We start from the raw sequence: 20433 nt of genomic DNA, 5'->3' as shown, positions 1-20433 counted from the left end.
TCAGGGTAATTTCATCTTTTACGGTTATGATTACGGTTATTTTTACTTACTCATGTCGATAAGTACTTATTTATCTGGTGATAAGGGTTTTGGAGACTGGCTTTTCTATTTTCATTCTTTGTTTTGTTGTACAAATTGTAGTCACACTTCTCCTTACAGACTCTTGTGAAATGCGAGGAGCTATATCCACAGACATCGTAGCTTTCTACACCTACTGTTTAATCGTACATTTGACTACCATTACGCCCAAGCCGAAATATCCTTGAAAACCCATTGAGGATAAGAACCCTAAAATTTAAAAACGACATTCACTTAATTTCTCTTTAGCTGTCATCACAAATTCACGATTCAATCCAAACTTAATATCCTGCAAATGCAATTTGATACTTGCTCTGTTATTCTTTTTTATTTTTTACTCGGTGTATCTGGTGCACCAAACTCTATAATGTGCCAGAGAGTCTCCATTGCACCATGATTCCACCTTCCAATAAGGTAAATAATTGCCTGAACGTTGTCAACTTGTCATCACCATTTTTTGTCAATGGCAGATTGAGGTTGCATTCATGGAGGAGCTCCTGTCAATTCACCAAACAGGAAGAAAAAAAAATTCATTGACACTACAGTTAGCAAAGGATGAGAATACTAATCTCTCCAATGAGTTAACACAAATTTATGTGCGGTCATCGTATCAACTTTGTGAAACCAAACAAGAATCTATGCATCTGAGAGGACACAAAGGTTCATTTCATTGAAGTTATGGACTGAAATACATAGGACCAGCTTGTTTGATCGTATATGGACATCGGAGTGGATGATAATCTGTATATCCAATGGGGCTACAAATCTGTTTTTTATCAGAATTCTTACGATCGGGCTTAAACATGCACCTGATATATAGTCTCACGAAGTTTAGGATACACAATACCATGAGTGTATGGCATTGTATATATGAAGTTATAGTCCGATGGGATTCGATATCCTATATGAAATTATATACCTTAGTCCCATCAAACAACAAGCCCTTATGGTCAGCCGGTCAGGGGAATGCGCAGCTCACCTATTCAGCAGTTCGATCTTCCAACCCTGATTTATCTAACCAAGTCTGATGCATGTGCATCCATATGAACCCATTTGGTACTTCCGTCTGCTGTAATCCGTAAACATCAAAATGGGTGAAGTTATTACGACTACGTTGGCTTTTCTCAACAAAAAATCTAGTTAATCAACAAGCTAAAATGATATTGGAAGGAATCAGGTCCACTGATACCACACCTTTGAACGAAGTAAAACTGTGGTCAGGCAGCATTCCTGCTCCTCGCCTACCAACAAAGATCTCAAGTCAATAGCAGAAAAATAATTAATGAAACCTTGCAAGTTTCAACCAGTACAATATCTAAAGTGAACAAACAATAGCATTTTGTTGAAATGATGCAGCAAAACAGAATGGTGTTATGATTCAGTCGTCTGGAAATGATAGCTGTTTTTATAAGTCAGAACCACAAGTGAGGTCACAGGAAAACATAGAGCAAGGGATTTTGCTGCCTAAGATCAAAGTAAAAACCACATGCCGAAAGCTTCACTTCTGTTTGTGAGACTCAATTCAACTTTAGAAAATAAGTAGCGTCTCAGTGGTGGGAGTTGCTGAATTATGGAAGTGTTGCCCGATACCCCACATGGAACATAATCGGTTCTTTACTTCCAACTGGATAGAGTTAGCTACATAATCCACTCGTCCATCCAACCATGACTAAAGCTGTAACCCTTGTTCCCCAAAAACTTGTTTCAATTTCCTTTCAAAGATAGAGTAGATTGTGATTTGTTGCTTGTAAAGATCCGGTTTACACTGTAAGGAAGGTAGCTTGCACATACACACGGATTTTGGATACCTCTTGAGTTGCAAAAGCTACATTTTCTTTTCTTTTCTACATTTTCTTCTGGGTATTACGATCTCAACCAGACCTATGTATAAAGCATAAAAGGATGCCTCAAATAGCTTTGCACAAGTAGCACTTGAAAGCCAGACTGATATAGACTACAAAAGCTGAGACCACTTCTGGGTGGGGTTGTTAAAATGGTAGTAATCACACAATCATCTGGCTCTTTTAAGGTTATTTTAATTAAACGGATTATGCCTAATCAATTTGGTTGACTTCTCAAACCAGCATAATTAAGTTCAGAAAAAAATTAAATCCATTCTGTGTGGAGTCAAAGTCGACTAGACCCGACACAAAAGCCTCTGAAGTGCACAAAGTATAACAAATAAGGATTGCAGAATATTGCAGTACATCGCATAAACCAAGCATGGCTTACCGGACAGCTCCCACTTGTCAAACTTCACCAGCCATATATCTACACCAATTTGTGCTGAAGAAACTCGATCCAACCACACTCGAAATTGTGTTCCCTGCTTGTCTCCATAAGACCTCTGCACCCCATCTATGTACTGATGAAGTGGTTGCTCAAATCCAGAAGGATGAACAATGATGCCCAATGGATACTGAGAGAAATCGACTAAGCAATCTGATGTAGGTACTATCCAACAATAAAATCCATAAACTGGGTAAAGAGATGGTATGGATACGATTCAAAAGTTAGGTATGGCTTCGGGGACACATGCTGCCCCACTTATTGTGTATTATGTTGTATAATGTTGTCTTTTTCGAAATGTCCATGTTAACATAGGCCTTACGCATGTCAACGGAATATGACAGGCTCACCTGAGCTAGTTTCCCAGGTACTAAATGTTTTGTTGTTTGTGTTTGTGTGTGTGTGTGGGGTGGGGAACAAGTACCTTCTATTGAAAAACAACTTCAAAGTTCAAACTGTTCTTGTAACCAGGTAATCACACTGACTTACAAAGGAAAGCCTAAGTTTCTGCATAGACCGCTCAGTCTTCTGGACCTCTGCACGCCTCCATCTTTCATAAAACGAGTAAAACGTCACTACCTCATGACCAGGATTAAAACTTCCCTCTTTGCATTCTGAAAAGTCTGAAACATCTCTTGGAGATATGCTTGGGCCTAGGTGGAAATAACCAATAGCTTGTATTATCGCAGCAGCACATCTTTCTGAAGCATGAATAATGTTAGGATTACTCTTTGCATTTTCTGCATGCCACTCCAACAACTCTTCCTGTGCGTTACTGACCTGATCATCAACAAAAACAACTATTATTATATTGAACCATTCAAGTTATGATGACAATGGAACGTTGAGAAACAAAAAGATGTTTATAAAACTACCAACCATCACACCATAGACTTTAGGAACACTAAACAGTTCGGCATCATTTCCAGAGTCGCCACAAACAAGAGTGCAAAGAGGGGGTTTTCCATAGGTTTGGAACTTCTTTATCAGATATGCAAGAGCCTGTCCTTTACCAGCTCCTTGAGGTAATACATCCAATGCTATTCCACCGCTATAAATGATTTTCACATCTTGCTGATTAATAAGAAATGAAAGTCAAAATGATAACATAAACAAAGGGATGATCCAACTTACGAAAACTTGGGATATAGCAATTAATATTGTATTATTTCTCAACAAACAGGATCAATCTACAACTATGATCATTCCACCTATAAAGTTCAGCCCAACACACTGAATCTTACCCCACGCTGTTGCAGACTTTCTGATAGAGCCTTCGTTATTTTCAAAGCATGAACTTTCTCCACATAAAAGCTAACCTTGTGAGGTCTTTGCTCCGTTTCTGACTGCAGTAGTACATAGATATGACATTCTAAAAACTTGAACTTATAAGACTATGAAGTATCAGGTTAAATACAGGATTATACCAATTCTTTAACCATGTAAGGCTATAAGAGAAAACTAAAAAAACTTCATTGTAGTGGGGCTGAAATACGGAAAGTTACGAAATAAGCAATTCAATAACTGAACAAAGAACTATTGGTATACAATACCTGCAAACTAAGTTCAGGATACTTAGCTGTTTCTTCAGTAACTATATTCCTGTTCCAATTTTTATTAAGAAGCTGTTCCCAGTCGCTATCTGGTATCATTGATTCACCGTACATAATCTCAGTTCCCACAGACAGCACTGTTATGTCAGGGGTTAACAAGGGTTTCTCTTTCCTCAACTGTTTGTAGATAGTAGGTGACCTTCCAGTTGAGAAAACCAGCAGGGAATCGTGACGATAATAGGCTTCCCACAAGGCATTAAATCTAAGAAGAGCGAGGTTCTCAGTATCATCATGATCTACCTGAAATTGAAAAATCAAGAAAACCACCCCTCAACAACAATATATGAAGCTCGGGGCAAGGAAACTGAATGGACGCCTACCATTGTACAGTCTAGGTCTGAAACTATCATGAGGCTTGCAGAACCATTAAGTCTGTCCATTCTAGTAACACCCTCAACGCTGCAATTATGGATATCAATAACGTCCTGATTAGAGATACCCAAAATGAGAAAGCCAGCACATGACTCTGTTTAGAAAATTTGTTACGAAGGGAAATTAGGTCAGAGAAATTGTTAGCCATGAGTAGTCCATTTAATCTAGTTTTTGGTGCTCTAGCACAATATTATGATCTAGTTGATGGAGAAGAAATGGAGAATCCATTTTGATATTTTCTTTAACTTATTTTTCATGCGGGAGCTATTCTCGCATAAGAGGAATAAAGATAACAACTTCATAAGATCTAAAATATTATTGACAGTACTGAGAACATTGTGTCCATGATTCAAGATGTGAACATCAAGTCGCCAACCAATAACAAGTGATGATGGTGATTATGCTGTCAATAAATAAGACAGTGGTGACAATGATCATGACTATGTTAGTGGTAATGTCCGTTATGGTGCCGAATTGCAGGCCACCATGCACTAGCAACAAGCAGGCCCGTGCTGGCAATAATCCAGATTCCAGAGTGACGAATAATGCTAGTACCCCAGGAATCGGTGTTCCCAATTGCACAGTCAAAACTTAATCACTGTGGAGAGCCGTAAATGTCTTGTTTTCTATTCTCGAAATTTGGTAATTTTTCGAGATATGTTGAATTTTCTAGAAATGATCACGACCTCTTACGTGTGGGGGATCTTTCCTCCTGCCAATTGAGAAATAGCTCAGAGGATATGTACGGGGGATCGGTGAGCCACCTAGCAGCAGCCTCTTGTGCAAGAATCCGGCACTAAGGGCTAGCCCAGGCAACTTGAAGGTGGCTTTTAGGCATATCCATGAGGGTGTCTAGAGTCTCCATTGGATGGGGAAGCACATGAACGATGATGTCAAGACCAGAATGAGCGCTCTCACTTTGGATGGTTAGGTGAACTTGGACTTGGGGGAATTTGAGCGCCAAAAAAAGAATCAACTGTGATACAATAGGATTGGGAAAGGACAAACAAGTGTTGTACATTTGATTTTATCAAAACAAGTGTTGTATTTCACCCCATAACTTTTCTTTTTATCGGCGAAAGTCAGTATTGTTAGAGTAGAGTTGAACTCCTGATCTCCTTTTTGCTAGCACATAAGTGTACCCCTAATGCCGTTGGGCCAAAGTCCTTTTGGCTACTTCACCCCATAAGTTGTTGTACGGGCTAGCTTTAAATCGAACTCCTATCCAATATGAAAGGAGACGAGCTAAATACTTCTACTTAGGATTTGATTTCATAGAGCAGTGGCACCAACTACCAACAGGGAGAGAACAAGAAACCATTGTAGACACACCAGCTTGAGATGTTCATGATCAGTTTGGGGTTTCTTAACATTCCATATGAATCTTTCCCCATTCCTACTAGTCCTTCCCTGGACCCTTTCCCGTCATCTCTCCTTTTTTCTCTTCGTGAGTTTACGCGTGTTAAACTTTTTAAAAATTACAGACCCACCAATAAAATTTAGCAAGAAATTAACAAGACATCTGTGGATGATAACAACAAACAAAACCCACCCCTTGAAAAAAAAAAAAAAAATTTAAAAGTTGGGATTTTACTGATATACGTAATTTTTGCCACTACTTACAGCCAATTTCCAAAAATTAGTGAATTACCCGGAGTCCCGGATTATATCAGGAAAATAAGTCTTCACCAAGCACAAGTGAAAAGAGAACCGAATCAACAATTACAGAGAATTTGTATTGTAGAATTGTATGCCAAGTGAAGATGCAGCAAAACTACCCACTATGAAAATCAGAGGAAAAAACAGAAACTCGGGCAAACAAACAAGATATTAGTTCGTCAAAGATCAGAGGGACTTACTTTTAATAACCGAGATACGTTTGGTTGCCCTGAAAAGAAAGTGAAGTATTCTATTTTCGTGGGACTTTCAGAAGAGAGACGAGGATTGAAATTATCTTTCTTTATTTTTGTTGAGATGTCTATACAGGCTGCAAACGAGCCGAGCCGAGCTTTACAGTGTTCAAACTTGTTTATTAAGTTTTTAACGAATACGAGCTCGAGCTCAGTGAAAACTTAACGAGTCGAGCTCGAGCCGAGCAAGCCTTGGCTTGACTCGAGCTCGAGCTTGCTCACAAGCCTTAAAGAATGTCCCATATTGATGTGATATTTATGAACGAGATTAAATATTAGATTGTTTGAATTAGATATTAGAGAAGTGAATTAAATAATACTTTATTTGAATGAAGAATTAATAGGGGTATAAGAATCCCTATAAGGAATGATGATTGAGATATAAAAAGCTGTCAAATGACATTTTTACACTTATGCAATTCCTAAATTAATTATGTATTATATTTTATATGTAATTATAAATTTAATTATTCTTTCACAATTTAAGCCGTAATATTTATTTCTACTAACAAATTAGCGAATTTAGTATTATTATATTAATCAATTTTTTTTTTAAAATTTGGTTTTTATTAAAAAAAATTCCAAATTTCAATCCGCTTAAACCAGTGGAAAGATTTTAATTTTCTGATCATTTTAATTTAAATGGTGATAATTAAATTTTGACTTGAAGGCTCTAATTGATTAGCCCTAAGAAAGTAGTACAACGAAATATCTCTTAGGGCTAACTAACGAGAGCCTTAGAGTCAAAAATTAATTATGACCATTTAGGATAAAATGATCAAAAAATTAAAATCTTTCCACTAATTCAAATGGATTGAATTTTGGTACACTTAATTTTTTTGTCGGTTTTTCCCCACACCAAGCCTTAGAGCCTTTTTCCCCTGCCCCTTTGCAGGTGGGGTGCTATTGGAACACATGAGTACACATGGCACACATGCACATAATAATTTCCTTTGTCTTTTAACCTCGTTGTTATCTACTCTGCAACTGCCGTGAGTAGGGATGAAAATTTTAACCGAATAAATCGACCGAACCGAATAATTTTTGCTTAATTCGGTTGGTTTGGTTCGGTTTTGTTCTTTTGAAAACCGAACGGTTCGGTTCGGTTTTATAGAAAAACCAACCGATTCAAACCGAACCGAACCGAACCGATTATATTAAAGGAGTTAGGCTCCGTTCCAGAATACCTTCTTAAAAAATAAGTACTTATCAAAAAAAAAACTCAAAAATAATATAAATGAAAAATAATTTTTTAATTTTTTTTGCACCGTATTAAAGATCTCAATGAGATCTATCAAACAAGATTCATAGTGATAGGAAAATTATTTGCGTAAGCACATGATTTTTAAGCTTGAAATTATCTTCTTAAAAAATAAGTACTTATTTATCGTTCCGGAACTGGGCCTTATACTTTCAATCCTAGCCGTTGGATTATCATATATATATGAGTGGTGCTATTTGCACCGACAGTATCCTACCGATGGTATACTGACGGCCGCGCGCGGCCGCCACTGGACGGTCGATCCGAGCCGTCCAAAATTTTTTTTAAAAAAAACCGAGGGGCCCATTGTGGAAATTAATGGCATCCGATGTGTATAGAGTGCTTACTCTAAACACCCTATTTTTCGTGTATATATGTATACACGAAAAATAGAGTGTTTAGATCAAGCACCCTATACACATCGGATGCCATTGATTCCCGCAAAAAGCCCCTCGGTTTTTTTTAAAAAATTTTTTTGGACGGCTCGGATCGGCTGTCCGGTGACCGGAGACGGCCACTCACGGCCGTCGGTACGATTTCCCTACATTTTTGGTCGGTACGGATTTTCGTATATATCTATATATACCTAAGATCTAACAGACCCTGAAATTCTCCTCCATCTGTTAATCCTCCTTCCCGTCCCCAACCTCACTTCCCATCGCCAACATCACTAGTCACTACCCAGTACTTCACGTTGAAACACACCATTCCTCTCTCTCTCTCTCCTGCGAGAACGAAGAACACAGCAAGATCGCCATGGACATGGAGAACGAAGAACACATCGCAAAATTGCCATGGAGAACGAAGAAGAGACGGCAAGAACAGATTGCTTCGATGGACTCCAAAAGCACAGATCCACACCTATCTTCCTCTCATCTCACTCTAAGATGATCTCAAAAGGTTTAAAATCTCCACAGTCAACAGGTTCGAAACAACATTTTTTTGAAAAAAATTAGGGCTTTTTGAAAAGAACCATTTTTCTATTTAGTTTACACGATTTTGTGTGATTTGTGTTGTTTTTGGATGGATTTGGACGTGATTTTTTTTTTTGGGTAATTATTTGGGCGTGATTTTGTATGGTTTGTTTTGTTTATGGATGGATTTGGAAGTCCAGCTGCCATTTTCTTTTACAACAGTCAAAACCGATAAAACCGACCGAACCGAACCGACGGTTACTTCTGGAAATGAGTCGGTGTCGGAGAGTGGTGCTATTTGCACCGACCATTCCATACCGACGGTATACACGAAAAATAGGGTGCTTAGATCAAACACCCTACACACATCGGATGCCGTTGCTTCCCGCGTCAGGCCCCTCGGTTTTTTTTTTTTAAATTTTTGGACGGCTCGGATCGGCCGTCGGTGCCGCGCGCGGCCGTCAGTAGTTTTCGGTTTGAAAAATACAAAAACCGACTTAGTCGGTTCGGTTCAAAAAGTGGTAAAAAACCGACCGAACCGAACCGATTTCATTCCTAGCCGTGAGAGAGAGAGAGAGAGGCAGAAGAAGAGGAGGAAGAAGAATAAGAAGCAGCAGCAACAGTAGCAACAGCAGCTACGATACAACAGTACCAACAACAGCTACGATCACTGGTTCGATCCCTCCTCTTTCCGATGTGTTCTTGTTTTTCTTGTTCTTCTTCTTCCTATTTTTTGTTCTGTCGCTCCAGAAAACAAAACCCAGCAGAATGGGGGTTGGGAGAAGGGGGATAAGGAGAGTTAAAATCGTCCAATTTTCAGGGGATTAGGGGGATAACTTAATAACACCTCAATTAAGTTTGAAATGGTTAGCTCTCTGGTTCCTAACATGCGACTTCTTCATTGAAGACAATTACTGCTATTTGTTTTTGTCATATTCACTTACCCAAATCCCTTGTGACTTTTTTTAACAGTCACCACCACCGAATATCAATTACACTAAAAATCAAGTTGATCAGACATCAAAGGTTTTAGGTCTGCGAACCACATCCCCTGTTTGACAGGCAGATGTGGTTATAAGGAATAATGGTGGATAAGAATTGAATATGTTGTAAGAGGAATTGGTTAAGAAGGAATTAACTAAGAATGAGTTTGTTTGGCTGTTGAAATGAATGGATAAAAGGTGTGGATAAGGAAGTAATGTTGGAGTTTACTTGATTGCCCCTGAGAACTTGGGTTTTGTTATTGATGGAGGACAACAGAATATATCTGATGTTGTGGCTGTTAGTTTAAACAAAAAGAGGGTGGGCTAGCTTCCCGAGGGAGAAGCAGCGGCAATGGCTGCCAAGCTCTGTCCTCTCTTCTCTTTGTTTTGCTTCTCTCTCTATCTTGTTGGCCTCCTCTCTCTCTCTCTCTCTCTCTCTCTCTCTCTCTCTCTCTCCATGAATGCTGATTTGTGTTAGGAACCTGAAATCGGCATCGATTCGGTGGGCTTAAAGTAGCTTATTTGTGTTTAATTGGGTGGGTTTTTGGTTTTCTTGGTTCCCCAAGATTGAGGTATGATTCATATGAAGGATTCAGAGTTTTTTTTTTCTTTCCTTCGAAGCATATTCTTGGCGATTACTAGCATAGATGATTCTCTTTTCAATCTCTTTAATATCTCAATGTGACATTGAAAATGATCTTTCATTTCAGTTATATATACAGAGAGAGTGATGGGAATTGTGTACTTTCTGGGCATTCTGTGAATCTGATTTAAATCCATGTTCTGTTTTTTCTTATGATCTAACGTGCGTTTTACTAGGCCTGGGTGTTGAATTGGAGTATATTGATCTAATTGTCATATACCATTTATGTCATCTATCAATGTACGCTTATTAGAATATCTCCACTCCTTACTCATTTTTTTACTAAAAGTTGAGTAAAAACTTGATTTAGTATGACTCAATCCAATGGGCAATTGCAAATCTAGGGATAAATTTGAGTAAAAGTTTCATTAATGGCATAGTTGTAAATTTGAGGGGAAGAAAATAACCTTCAAAATTTGAGTAAGGATTTGGTTCAAACCAAATAAAACTCAAATTTGAAGTAAAACTCAAATTTGGTATAAGTTTGAGTAATGAGTGGAGTGGTGTTTTGGATGATTTTTACTCAAATTTAAGTTTGAGTTCAAATTTGAGTAAGAAGTGAAGCTGCTCTCAAGAATCATTGATTTTTACGCTTTCTCTCTGTCTCTCATTCCTTTTGTTGTTTAGTATGCAATGCTAGAAGTCGTCTAAAAGAAATCAAGTCATGTTTACTCTCTGGTCATTATTCATTCATTCTCCCTCTCTCTGATTATTTTCCTTCCCTTCCCGAGCAGGTGCAGAAAAATCAAACACCTCCCCCATTGGTTTCTTCTGCATCTGTTTAATTCATTCCCCCCTCATCTTCTCCCAAAGCAATAAAAGAGTTATAAGTTATGATTTCATTAATTCTATTATTGCTTGTGAATTATAATTTTGTTCTTGTACTTAATGTCTCTCATTGCTTCTTTTTTTTTTTTGATCCGTTGTCTCTCATTGCTATTGGTTTCAGAAAATGATGCATTTGTTGTGTTCCTGGTTCCTCGACCGTCGATCGTTTCGAGCCTTTGGAGAGACAGGCCCCCTTGTTATGAGAGAGACTTGGTGAGCTCTTCTGGGCCCGGACAGGACCTACGGGCCTACTACACGGTGGAGGGCATGCTCGGAGTTGTTGCTAGGTTCAGAGATAGGCCCCATTGAGGTAAACGAAAATCAAATCCATTAGCTTTTTTATTTTTTGGGCATGTTGGTGAGTATGATTAGTGTGTCTATTTTATGATAGTAGTGATTTTGGTTATTTAGGAGTAGGTTTTTCATTTCCTTAAAACGTGGAAGAGTTTTTTCATTTCCATAAAATGTTGGGATATCTCCTTAGCATTGTGATGCCGTTTTATTTTGCTTGCTTGTTCTAATTGTATTCCCTTTCACCTCTTAATAAAATCTTCTTCGCCGTTTAAAAAAAATCATATATTTGGGGGTTTCATTTTTTTTTTGCTAAAAAATTTGAGAAATTAGAGATGAGAGGCAAATTACATTTGTATATAGCATAGATTGATTGATTTAATCCTAGTATTAGTCTTGTAACAAATTCAAGATTAGTAAAAAAAATTTACCTTTCCAAAAAAAGATTGATTGATTCTATTAAATCTAATTTAGATGATAGTTATGAAATTGTGAAACAAATGGAGGATGATTTGAAGAATGAAAAGATATTGTTCAAGTTCAAAAAGGCTGGACTTGACAAACCAATGTTTCCAGTGTAGGGTGTAGTATTTTGTTTTATTTTATTTGGTGTTTTTATGACGGTGTATTTTTTTTTTTCAAGTTTATACCCGAAAGGGCAGCCACGACAAGATGAATGCCTTGAACATCAATGTTAACTTTAACCCCGAATAAATAGATAATGTGGGGTTGCATCTCACCAACAAGGGGAAACATACAATCCAGTGGATGAGCAAGATTAAGGGCCAATTCCTTAATCCTCGTGGGTAAGATTCTTTTTTTTTATAATTGTTTTATGATAATACAAAGAGACCGCTACGCGGACCAATTCAATAAAGTATAATAGATAACGTTATATGCGAGTTTCTGTGATGTGAAACTCTAAAAAAAAAATAGAACATATAACATATAACATTATATGGGAGCTGCTGGTGGTGGGAGTGGGCGGTGGAAGATAAATGAATAAATAAATAAATAAATAAATATATATATATATAGAGAGAGAGAGCGAGCGAGCGAGCGGCAGAACGGTGGCGGTCGTAACCATAACCATATATAACCACAGACAACCTACCTTATATGAATTGGTCCACGCAGCGGCCTAACAGACCTGAACATATAACTTTATATGTTACTCAACAACCTCAAAAAAAAATTAAAAAAAATATGGTTATAACCATAGATTCAATAATCATATATAACCTAAACATTAGCATTCAAATATTATTATAAAATCGACTATGACTATATATGTTTACGTAAATAAAGAAAATCACATCTATCAAAATAATAGAGCATGTTGAAGCTCGGACATATATCTCTATGTACAATAATAAAGCATGATCAAACTTGGACGTATACCCTAATTGGATTCTGTTAAAAAGCAAGTTAGTGAGGCCGCTGTGCGGACAAGTTCAATAAAGTAAAACATTTAACATTATTTGTGAGTTGCTTTTTAACCATGTTTTATTATTGTATATAGAGTTATATGACCAAATCAATAACCATATTTGTCAGAATAGAAAGATAACCACATATATATATATATATATATATGTGGTTATATGGTGAAAGAATGACAAATAACATACACATATCGCATTATATTTGAGTTGTTAGGCCGCTGCGCGAACCAATTCATATAAGGTAGGTTGTTTGTGGTTACATATGGTTATGGTTACAACCGCCATCGCTCCCCCCCCCCCGCTCTGTGTATATATATATATTTATATTTATTTATTTATCTTCCACCGCCCACTCTCACCATGTTCATTTTTTTTTTGGAGTTAAACATCACATAAACTCGCATATAACGTTATTTATTTTGCTTTATTGAATTGGTCCACACAGCGGTCTCTTTGCATTATCATAAAACAACAAATAAATAAAAAGAATCTTACCCCCAAGGATTAAGGAACAGGCCCTTAATCTTGCTCATCCTCTGTATTGTATGTTTTCCCTTGTTGGTGAGATGCAACCCCACATTATCTACTTTTTCGGGGTTAAAGTTAACATTGATGTTCAAGGCATTCATCTTGTCGTGGCTGCCCTTTCGGGTATAAACTTTAAAAAAAAAATACACAGTCATAAAAACACCAAATAAAATAAAATAAAATACTACACCCTGCACTGGAAATATTGGTCAAGTCCAGCCTTTTTGAACTTGAACAATATCTTTTCATTCTTCAAATCATCCTCCATTTGTTTCACAATTTCATAACTATCATCTAAATTAGATTTAATAGAATCAATCAATCTTTTTTTGAAAGGTAAAAAAATTTCATTAATCTTGAATTTGTTACATGACTAATACTAGGATTAAATCAATCAATCTATGCTATATACAAATGTAATTTGCCTCTCATCCCTAGTTTCTCAAATTTTTTAGCAAAAAAAAAAAAGAAGCAAAATGAAACCCACAAATATGTGATTTTTTTTGAACGGCGAAGAAGATATTATTAAGAGGTGAAAGGGAATACAATTAGAACAAGCAAGCAAAATAAAACGGCATCACAATGCTAAGAAGACATCCCAACATTTTATGGAAATGAAAAAACTCTTCCACGTTTTATGGAAATGAAAAAACCTACTCCTAAATAATCAAAATCACTACTATCATAAAATAGATACACTAATCATACTCATCAACATGCCCAATAAAAAAGCTAATGGATCTGATTTTCATTTACCTCAATGGGGCCTATCTCTGAACCTAGCTACAACTCCAAGCGTGCCCTCCACCTTGTAGTGGGTCCTCATCCGGGCCCAGACGAGCTCGCCAAGTCTCTCTCATAACGAGGGAGCCTGTCTCTCCAAAGGCTCGGAAAGATCGACAACCGAGGAACCGGGAACACAACAAATGCATCATTTTCTGAAACAAATTGCAATGAGAGATAGCGGAGCAAAAAAAAGCAATGAGAGACATTAAGTACAAGAACAAAATTATAATTCATAAGCAATAATAGAATTAACGAACTCATAACTCTTTTATTGCGCTTTGGGAGAAGATGAGGGGGGAATGAATGAAACAGATGCTATTGAAACCAATGGATTCAATAGCAGCTAAAAAAATATGGTTATAACCATAGATTCAATAATCATATATAACCTAAACACTAACATTCAAATATTATTATAAAATCATCGACTATTGTTATATATGTTTATATAAATGAAAGAAAATCACATCCATCAAAATAATAAAGCATGTTGAAGATCGGACATATAACTCTATGTACAATAATAAAGCATGATCAAACTTAGACATATAATCTTGATTGGATCCTGTTGAAAAGCAAGTTAGTGAGGCCATTGCACAGACAAGTTCAATAAATTAAAACATTTAACGTTATATGTGAGTTGTTTTTTAACCATGTTTTATTATTGTATATAGAGTTATATGACCAAATCAATAACCATATCTGTCAGAATAGAAAGATAACCACATATATGTGGTTGTATGGTGAAAGATTAAAGAATGACAGATAACATACACATATCGCATTATATTTGAGTTTAATGGAATAAAAAGGATTGCCAGATAAGCAAAGATAACCATATATATATAGATAATCATATATGTTAAACAACCAAAATCCTAAACGTTATATGTTCTCTCTCTCTCTCTCTCTCTCTCTCTCTATATATATATATATATATATATATATACTAGGGATTGAGCCCGTGCCTGAAGGCACGGCGCAATGCGTTTTGAACACAATTAAATTGAATTACCCTTTTCCACTACTAACCAATCCGTGCGTGAAAGCAAAGCACAGTATATTTTTTGTTTAGTCTTAAAAAGTATTATTCCCGGATAATCATAGTCATCCGCAAGCGAATTAAAGAAAAATACGATAATATACACAAAATAAAACCAACACAGTCCAATTCCAATAAGGCATTTCTAATAACAAATCCATTACATTTAGCAAAAGATCCCTAAAAAAACAATATTGGTAAGTTGTTTCTTTGCATAAGTACAATATGAGTCAAGATACATGCCCTGCAAGGGTGAGTCTACATCATATTTACCAAAACCCTATACGTAATGGACCACCTGATTTATCATCCCGCACAACCAGTCACCAATGAGCCTCCACATAAGCTCCCGCACAACCAATTACCAAAACCCTATAAGCTCCCACTCCTTTTACCTAGTTATATTGATATCTAACAAAAATTAGTTCCAGAAATCCATAAAGAAAGAAAGAGATAGAGACCATGATAGAAAGGGTATAATTCAGTGTGCCAATTACCTAACAGAAACCAAAACCAAACGCGCAAGAATCACGTACTACCAAAGAGTTGTTGCCTTCAATCCACAGAATAGTCAATACTTCCAGCGACACGATCCTGCTATGGTAAACATAATCCGGCGACAACAATGTTCATTTGGGCGACGACAATCCATAGGGATTGTGCCGTGCCTGAATTATTGCTGAAATCTGACAAAAACTTTTACTATCAATTCAATTTACAGGCAATGCTCCCTTTACTATCACTTCAATTCACCTCCTGTTAGCATAGAAACTAAAAACAATTTATAAAAAATAGATAGGAACTATAGCCGAAGAGCTATGGACATAATGTTATAGTAATATGTAAACTCGTATTTCTCGAAGACTTTTCTCCAACACAAAGCTTTTAAAATTTATAATTCACATTGTCGTGTCCCAGGCTCATCCCACCATTAATCATATTAAAATCAAATGGACACGTACATGTTCCCGGTGTGTCTAGTGTATTTGCAGTGTCCAAAACGGATGTGACAATCTCTAGCAGTGTTGGTGACTCACCTAACCAAATTAAGTTAATTTTTTCAAGAAAATCTCATAACTTCCCACAACCTTTTCCATTAAGCTTTACCCAACAGACATACAAAACTTGGTTTTAAGCAATGTGGTTGTTATATGAATATCCCTTTGCAAGGAGCATCAATTCTCTAGAGTTAAAGCTTTTGTTCTATGAATTGTCCGTGCCCAAAGGCACGACGCGACGTGTTCTTAACACAATTAAACTAAACCTATAAAACACCGACACATTTAGAGGTCGACGTATCGCAGTGTCCGAACACGGAGACACGCGGGGATACCTCGGGGACACGTATGGGACACGCCATGTGGTGTGTCCCATAATTTAATATAAATTTTTTAGGGGGACACGGCTTGGGACACGTATGGGACACGCCACTTAGCGTGTCCCATAATTTATTATGGAACTATGGATGTTTATCATGTTTTGTTTTCAATTGGGTATTTGGATTGTATTGAACTTATGGATCATGAATGTCTTGTTTTATTTGAATGGTATTAGAACTATGGATGTTATGTTTTGTCTACATTTTGCCATTTAAACTTGGAAAAAATATACACGTGGCGTTTCTCCCGCCTTGTCCGTGTCCCATTTTTGTAGAATTTTTGTATCCTCGTATCCGTATCCGTGTCCGTGCATCATAAACTAAACCACTCTTCCCTACTGTTGATTTCACAAAAAGGACATGAATATATACATAAAATTTTAAAATTCAACACCCCCATTATGGTGTCATGTCATGTCCGAAATAGGAGCAGAAATCAGTTTCCTTCGAAGGACAATAAAGTAGGAGCTAAAGTTGGACACCCCATCCCAGGAGGCTTAATGGAGTCCCCAAATTTCAACTACAATATCAACGAATCAAACACAATTAAATAGATGAGCCTGAAAATACGTAATCTTTTTTCATATCTCTCTGTGTGCATAGTTATGAATGTAATATATGATCCCCTAGCTTCCCTTCCCTCTCTTAAAATCCCTAACAACTTTCCTCTCCCCAACAAAACGCATAACACAATTGATAAAACAAAAAACACCATCCATCCAACATTTAAAAATGCACACCAACCAGTGCTATGCATTAACTAAATCAGGCTCAAGATCTAAACACATCAGTCAATGGTTTGCATGTAACATAAGAGCAAATCTAAGCACACCAGCAAGTGCTCTGCATTTAACAACATAAGTACATCTAAGCACACCAGCCTCTTGCGCAATAAGGTAGTTTCATACTTACGGATCGGAAGCCTCGCAATTCACATACTTGAGTTGTATTTCTGCACAAATGTAAAATTAAATAGAAAACTAATTAACATTAGTGAAGTCAATACTTCCAATTCAAATAAGAACACTAAAAAATGCAGAAAATAGAATGTTGATTTTCCATTTAAAATGACCACAGTTTTGGATTTCTGTTAAGAAGGAGAAGTAACCATAAAAAGGGAAACTAAACAAAGGAAGCACTAACACTTAAAGAAGTATTTGTATCTGTGTCTAACACATTGGGGACACCACGTGGTGTGTCATTAAATAAAACATGGGAGGTACACAGGAGGGACACGGCAGGGAATGGGGTTAAATATGCGTAGAACATCATTAGAAGTGCTAATTTACAGTGTCTACACACACATTATCCAGCTAGGAATATATAAGGGAAGTGTTAGTAAGCAAGTGTTAGTGAAATGCAAAAGTGTCTTATGTTGTAAAGAGTGTCTTTCACATTGCAAAAGAGTCATGACATTGTCTATGCAACAAATATGGGAAGAAGGTTTTACAATAGTGTCATTCCAATACAGTGTCTTGTTTACAAAATGTGTTTAGTTTACCCGTTCAAAAGTCTTCAACATGCCTCCCAAAAAGTCCTCAAATGCTCCTCAATGCGGCTATCCAAAGTACGCCTCAATATGCCTCTCAAAAGTCTTGATCTAATGTCTCCATCTAGGAGAATGCACGACAACCTAAGTATTTAGGAAAATAATAGTGTGTTAGTATCCAACAAACATATATACATGGACACCATTTGAGTATGAAACTACCTTATTACGTTTCTATTGTAGTATTGTTGATGTCATATTCTTCCTCTTTGAGATCCATAACATTTTCATCCCAATCCTACAAAAATACACTAAGAATGTAGAGTACCCTTTTAAGAGTTGATTGAACAAATTTACATAGAGAATGACAAATTAATCATACCTTTATATTTTGTCTATTGGTTGTTTTGATTACACATCACGACAATAACACTTCAGGATAAACAATGTTTGTTGTAGAATCAAGCTCATTATTAGGACGAAGTACGCTGACACGATCAACAAAGGTGCATCTTGATAGTGCCACATATAACTGTCCATGACTGAATACGGGTGTACGCAAATCAACCCCAACAAATTTCACTGATTGTCCTTGGGATTTATTAATGGCCAGTGCATACGCCAATCGCATCGCGTGTCCATTAAAAAAGATATCTATATGAATGCAAATGTTATTCAACTCAAAATTACTCGTGCGCATAAGGGGATGGAAGGAACATGTAGAAGCAAAATTCATACATACTTATCATTCAATGAGATAACGGCAGCAAAAAAAAAACTTGGGTTAGACGTACCCTTTGGTTGGTACGTCTATTAAACTGCACCAGGCTGCACCTCAAACTTCGACAGGAGATTAGTCAGTGATGGTCGAATGGTCGAACTGAGCACAAGCAGTAAAAAAATATCATAACCCAACACAACCCATTTAGGATGCATTGTTCCGTGCAATTAGGCACGGGTTATCCGTAATGAAACCAAATTTGGCTTTGGGGTACTATTTATTTTACAGCAAAAGGAGACTTAACAGCTGATTAAGAGGTATCTACAGTCGAAATTATCCAGGACTTACAGTTATAGCTAAGCATTCCACAATTTATCATCAACAAAACTTCTCCCTACCAACAAAACTTCCCAATGAAAGGATATATGTTTTCCTATTATCCCACTATGTAATTCAAATCCCTGATTCTACCATTAGAATTCTACGAAAACTAAAACAAAGGATGAATTTGGTGGACAAAAAAACCCGGTGAATTCTCTTGTACAGGCAATGCCCAACAGACCTAAAACCCTACAACTTGGCGAATAGGACCATGAAATGACACAGTGATACAATTATATAGCCCAAGTCTGAAATACACAGAATTGACCCACGTCCCAAAAAGACAAATTGGATTGATCAATCATAATAAATTAGTAAACCATTAGAACAGTGATTGTATAATGCTACGGCTGTGAATGTCAATAACATTAATTGGATGTGGACTTAGCAGTTCACAGGGAATGGAGTCAGTTTGAAATTAGCAGTCCGACGTCTTAAACAGTCTTAAACAGACACAGAGTGCAGAGAAATAGATCATGGTGATGTGTTGTACATTGAAACAGTAACCTTCAATGCACGAACATTTTATGGGTGTCTTATTCACTTTGGTACTGGTCATTTGGATCCTTTCACTCAAGGAAAGAATAGAAAGTCTCAATTCTAAGGAAGAAGGGTCGGTTCCCATGTCACATTTTGCCTTGAACATTAGAACAGCGAAGAGATATACTTAAGAGCGAACCTGAAATTTAAGGCACTGGGCATCGGCTTACGATGAAGCCCCATTCTGCTCTGATCGTTGACGCTTCATTGAACTGAAAGCACTTACAATCAAACACAAAAAGCCAGAATTTCCAATTAAAATCAACACACAAAAAGCCCTAAAATCAGAAGAAGAAAAAAAGCCCTAAAATCAGAAGAAAAAAAAAAGGGAGTTCACATGCAAGAAAATCGGACAAACCAAAGTCAAATATTCCTCCCATATTTGAACTCGTGATTATTGTCGTCCCGTGCAACAGAGCAAGAAAAATAACAACCCAGGAATTGTCATATAACTGATGAACAATGGCTTTTATTTCTTCTGAGTTCACATGCAAGGGAAAAAAGGGAGTTCAAACCTGGTGAATTCCATGGCCATAGGCGCACAGCATCCTCCAACCAATTCTGCTCCGTACCGACGAACTACCGACGAACCTAGAGGAAGACGGAAGGAGATTCAGTGTCGGTGGGTGGGTGTGGCGAGATAGCGTGAGATTGGTGGCTCGGTGTGGAGAGAGAGCAGGAACGCGAGAGAGAGAGATTGTTGATTTTTGGTGGAATGCGGAGAAGAGAAACAGAGCTGAGAGAGAGAGAGAGAGAGAGAGAGAGAGAGAGAGAGATATACACGGTTTTGAATTGGTTTTTTTTTTCTTCTCCGGGGTTGGTCTGTCCGACTGGACAGTTTTGAGGGGGAAGTGGAAAAAAGGGGTTTGATCTTGGCCCTTGGTGTAAAATTTTAATTCAATCACAGCCTTTGAAAGGCTCAAAAAGTTAGTATGTGAGGG

General features: G+C 37.2%; 1 protein-coding gene and 1 long non-coding RNA gene across 19 annotated transcripts; both read right to left on the bottom strand.

Annotated features, from left to right (window-relative positions):
* Positions 1 to 284: 284 nt before the first annotated feature.
* LOC131334828 (sucrose-phosphatase 2-like) lies at positions 285 to 6332 on the bottom strand. Of its 17 annotated transcripts, none has more exons than XR_009202296.1 (10): positions 6212 to 6332; positions 4301 to 4446; positions 3921 to 4220; positions 3612 to 3713; positions 3247 to 3441; positions 2857 to 3147; positions 2311 to 2497; positions 1273 to 1319; positions 998 to 1147; positions 285 to 575 (listed from the first exon to the last, which is right to left on the bottom strand). XR_009202296.1 is itself a non-coding variant. In XM_058370101.1 (9 exons), the coding sequence occupies exons 2-9, from the start codon at positions 4358 to 4360 to the stop codon at positions 441 to 443; spliced, it is 1314 nt and encodes a 437-aa protein (XP_058226084.1). In that variant the 5' UTR covers positions 4361 to 4446; positions 6212 to 6332; the 3' UTR covers positions 285 to 440. The 17 variants fall into 17 exon arrangements, 13 of the variants coding, with proteins under 13 accessions (XP_058226084.1, XP_058226083.1, XP_058226086.1 ...); XR_009202297.1 differs by having other exon boundaries at positions 4301 to 4405; positions 6212 to 6325; XR_009202299.1 differs by having other exon boundaries at positions 998 to 1144; positions 4301 to 4405; positions 6212 to 6325.
* A 7168-nt stretch (positions 6333 to 13500) lies between these two features.
* LOC131334830 (uncharacterized) lies at positions 13501 to 18471 on the bottom strand. Of its 2 annotated transcripts, XR_009202301.1 has the most exons (4): positions 18233 to 18471; positions 18073 to 18148; positions 17863 to 17994; positions 13501 to 17313 (listed from the first exon to the last, which is right to left on the bottom strand). It is a non-coding gene; the product is annotated as an uncharacterized LOC131334830 (long non-coding RNA). The 2 variants fall into 2 exon arrangements; XR_009202300.1 differs by having other exon boundaries at positions 18073 to 18471.
* Between the last annotated feature and the right edge of the window lie 1962 nt (positions 18472 to 20433).

Source organism: Rhododendron vialii, chromosome 7a (assembly GCF_030253575.1).
Source record: "Rhododendron vialii isolate Sample 1 chromosome 7a, ASM3025357v1".
NCBI lineage: Eukaryota > Viridiplantae > Streptophyta > Magnoliopsida > Ericales > Ericaceae > Rhododendron > Rhododendron vialii.
Note: the sequence above shows the minus strand (reverse complement) of the source record. Positions and strands in the feature narration are given on the sequence as shown.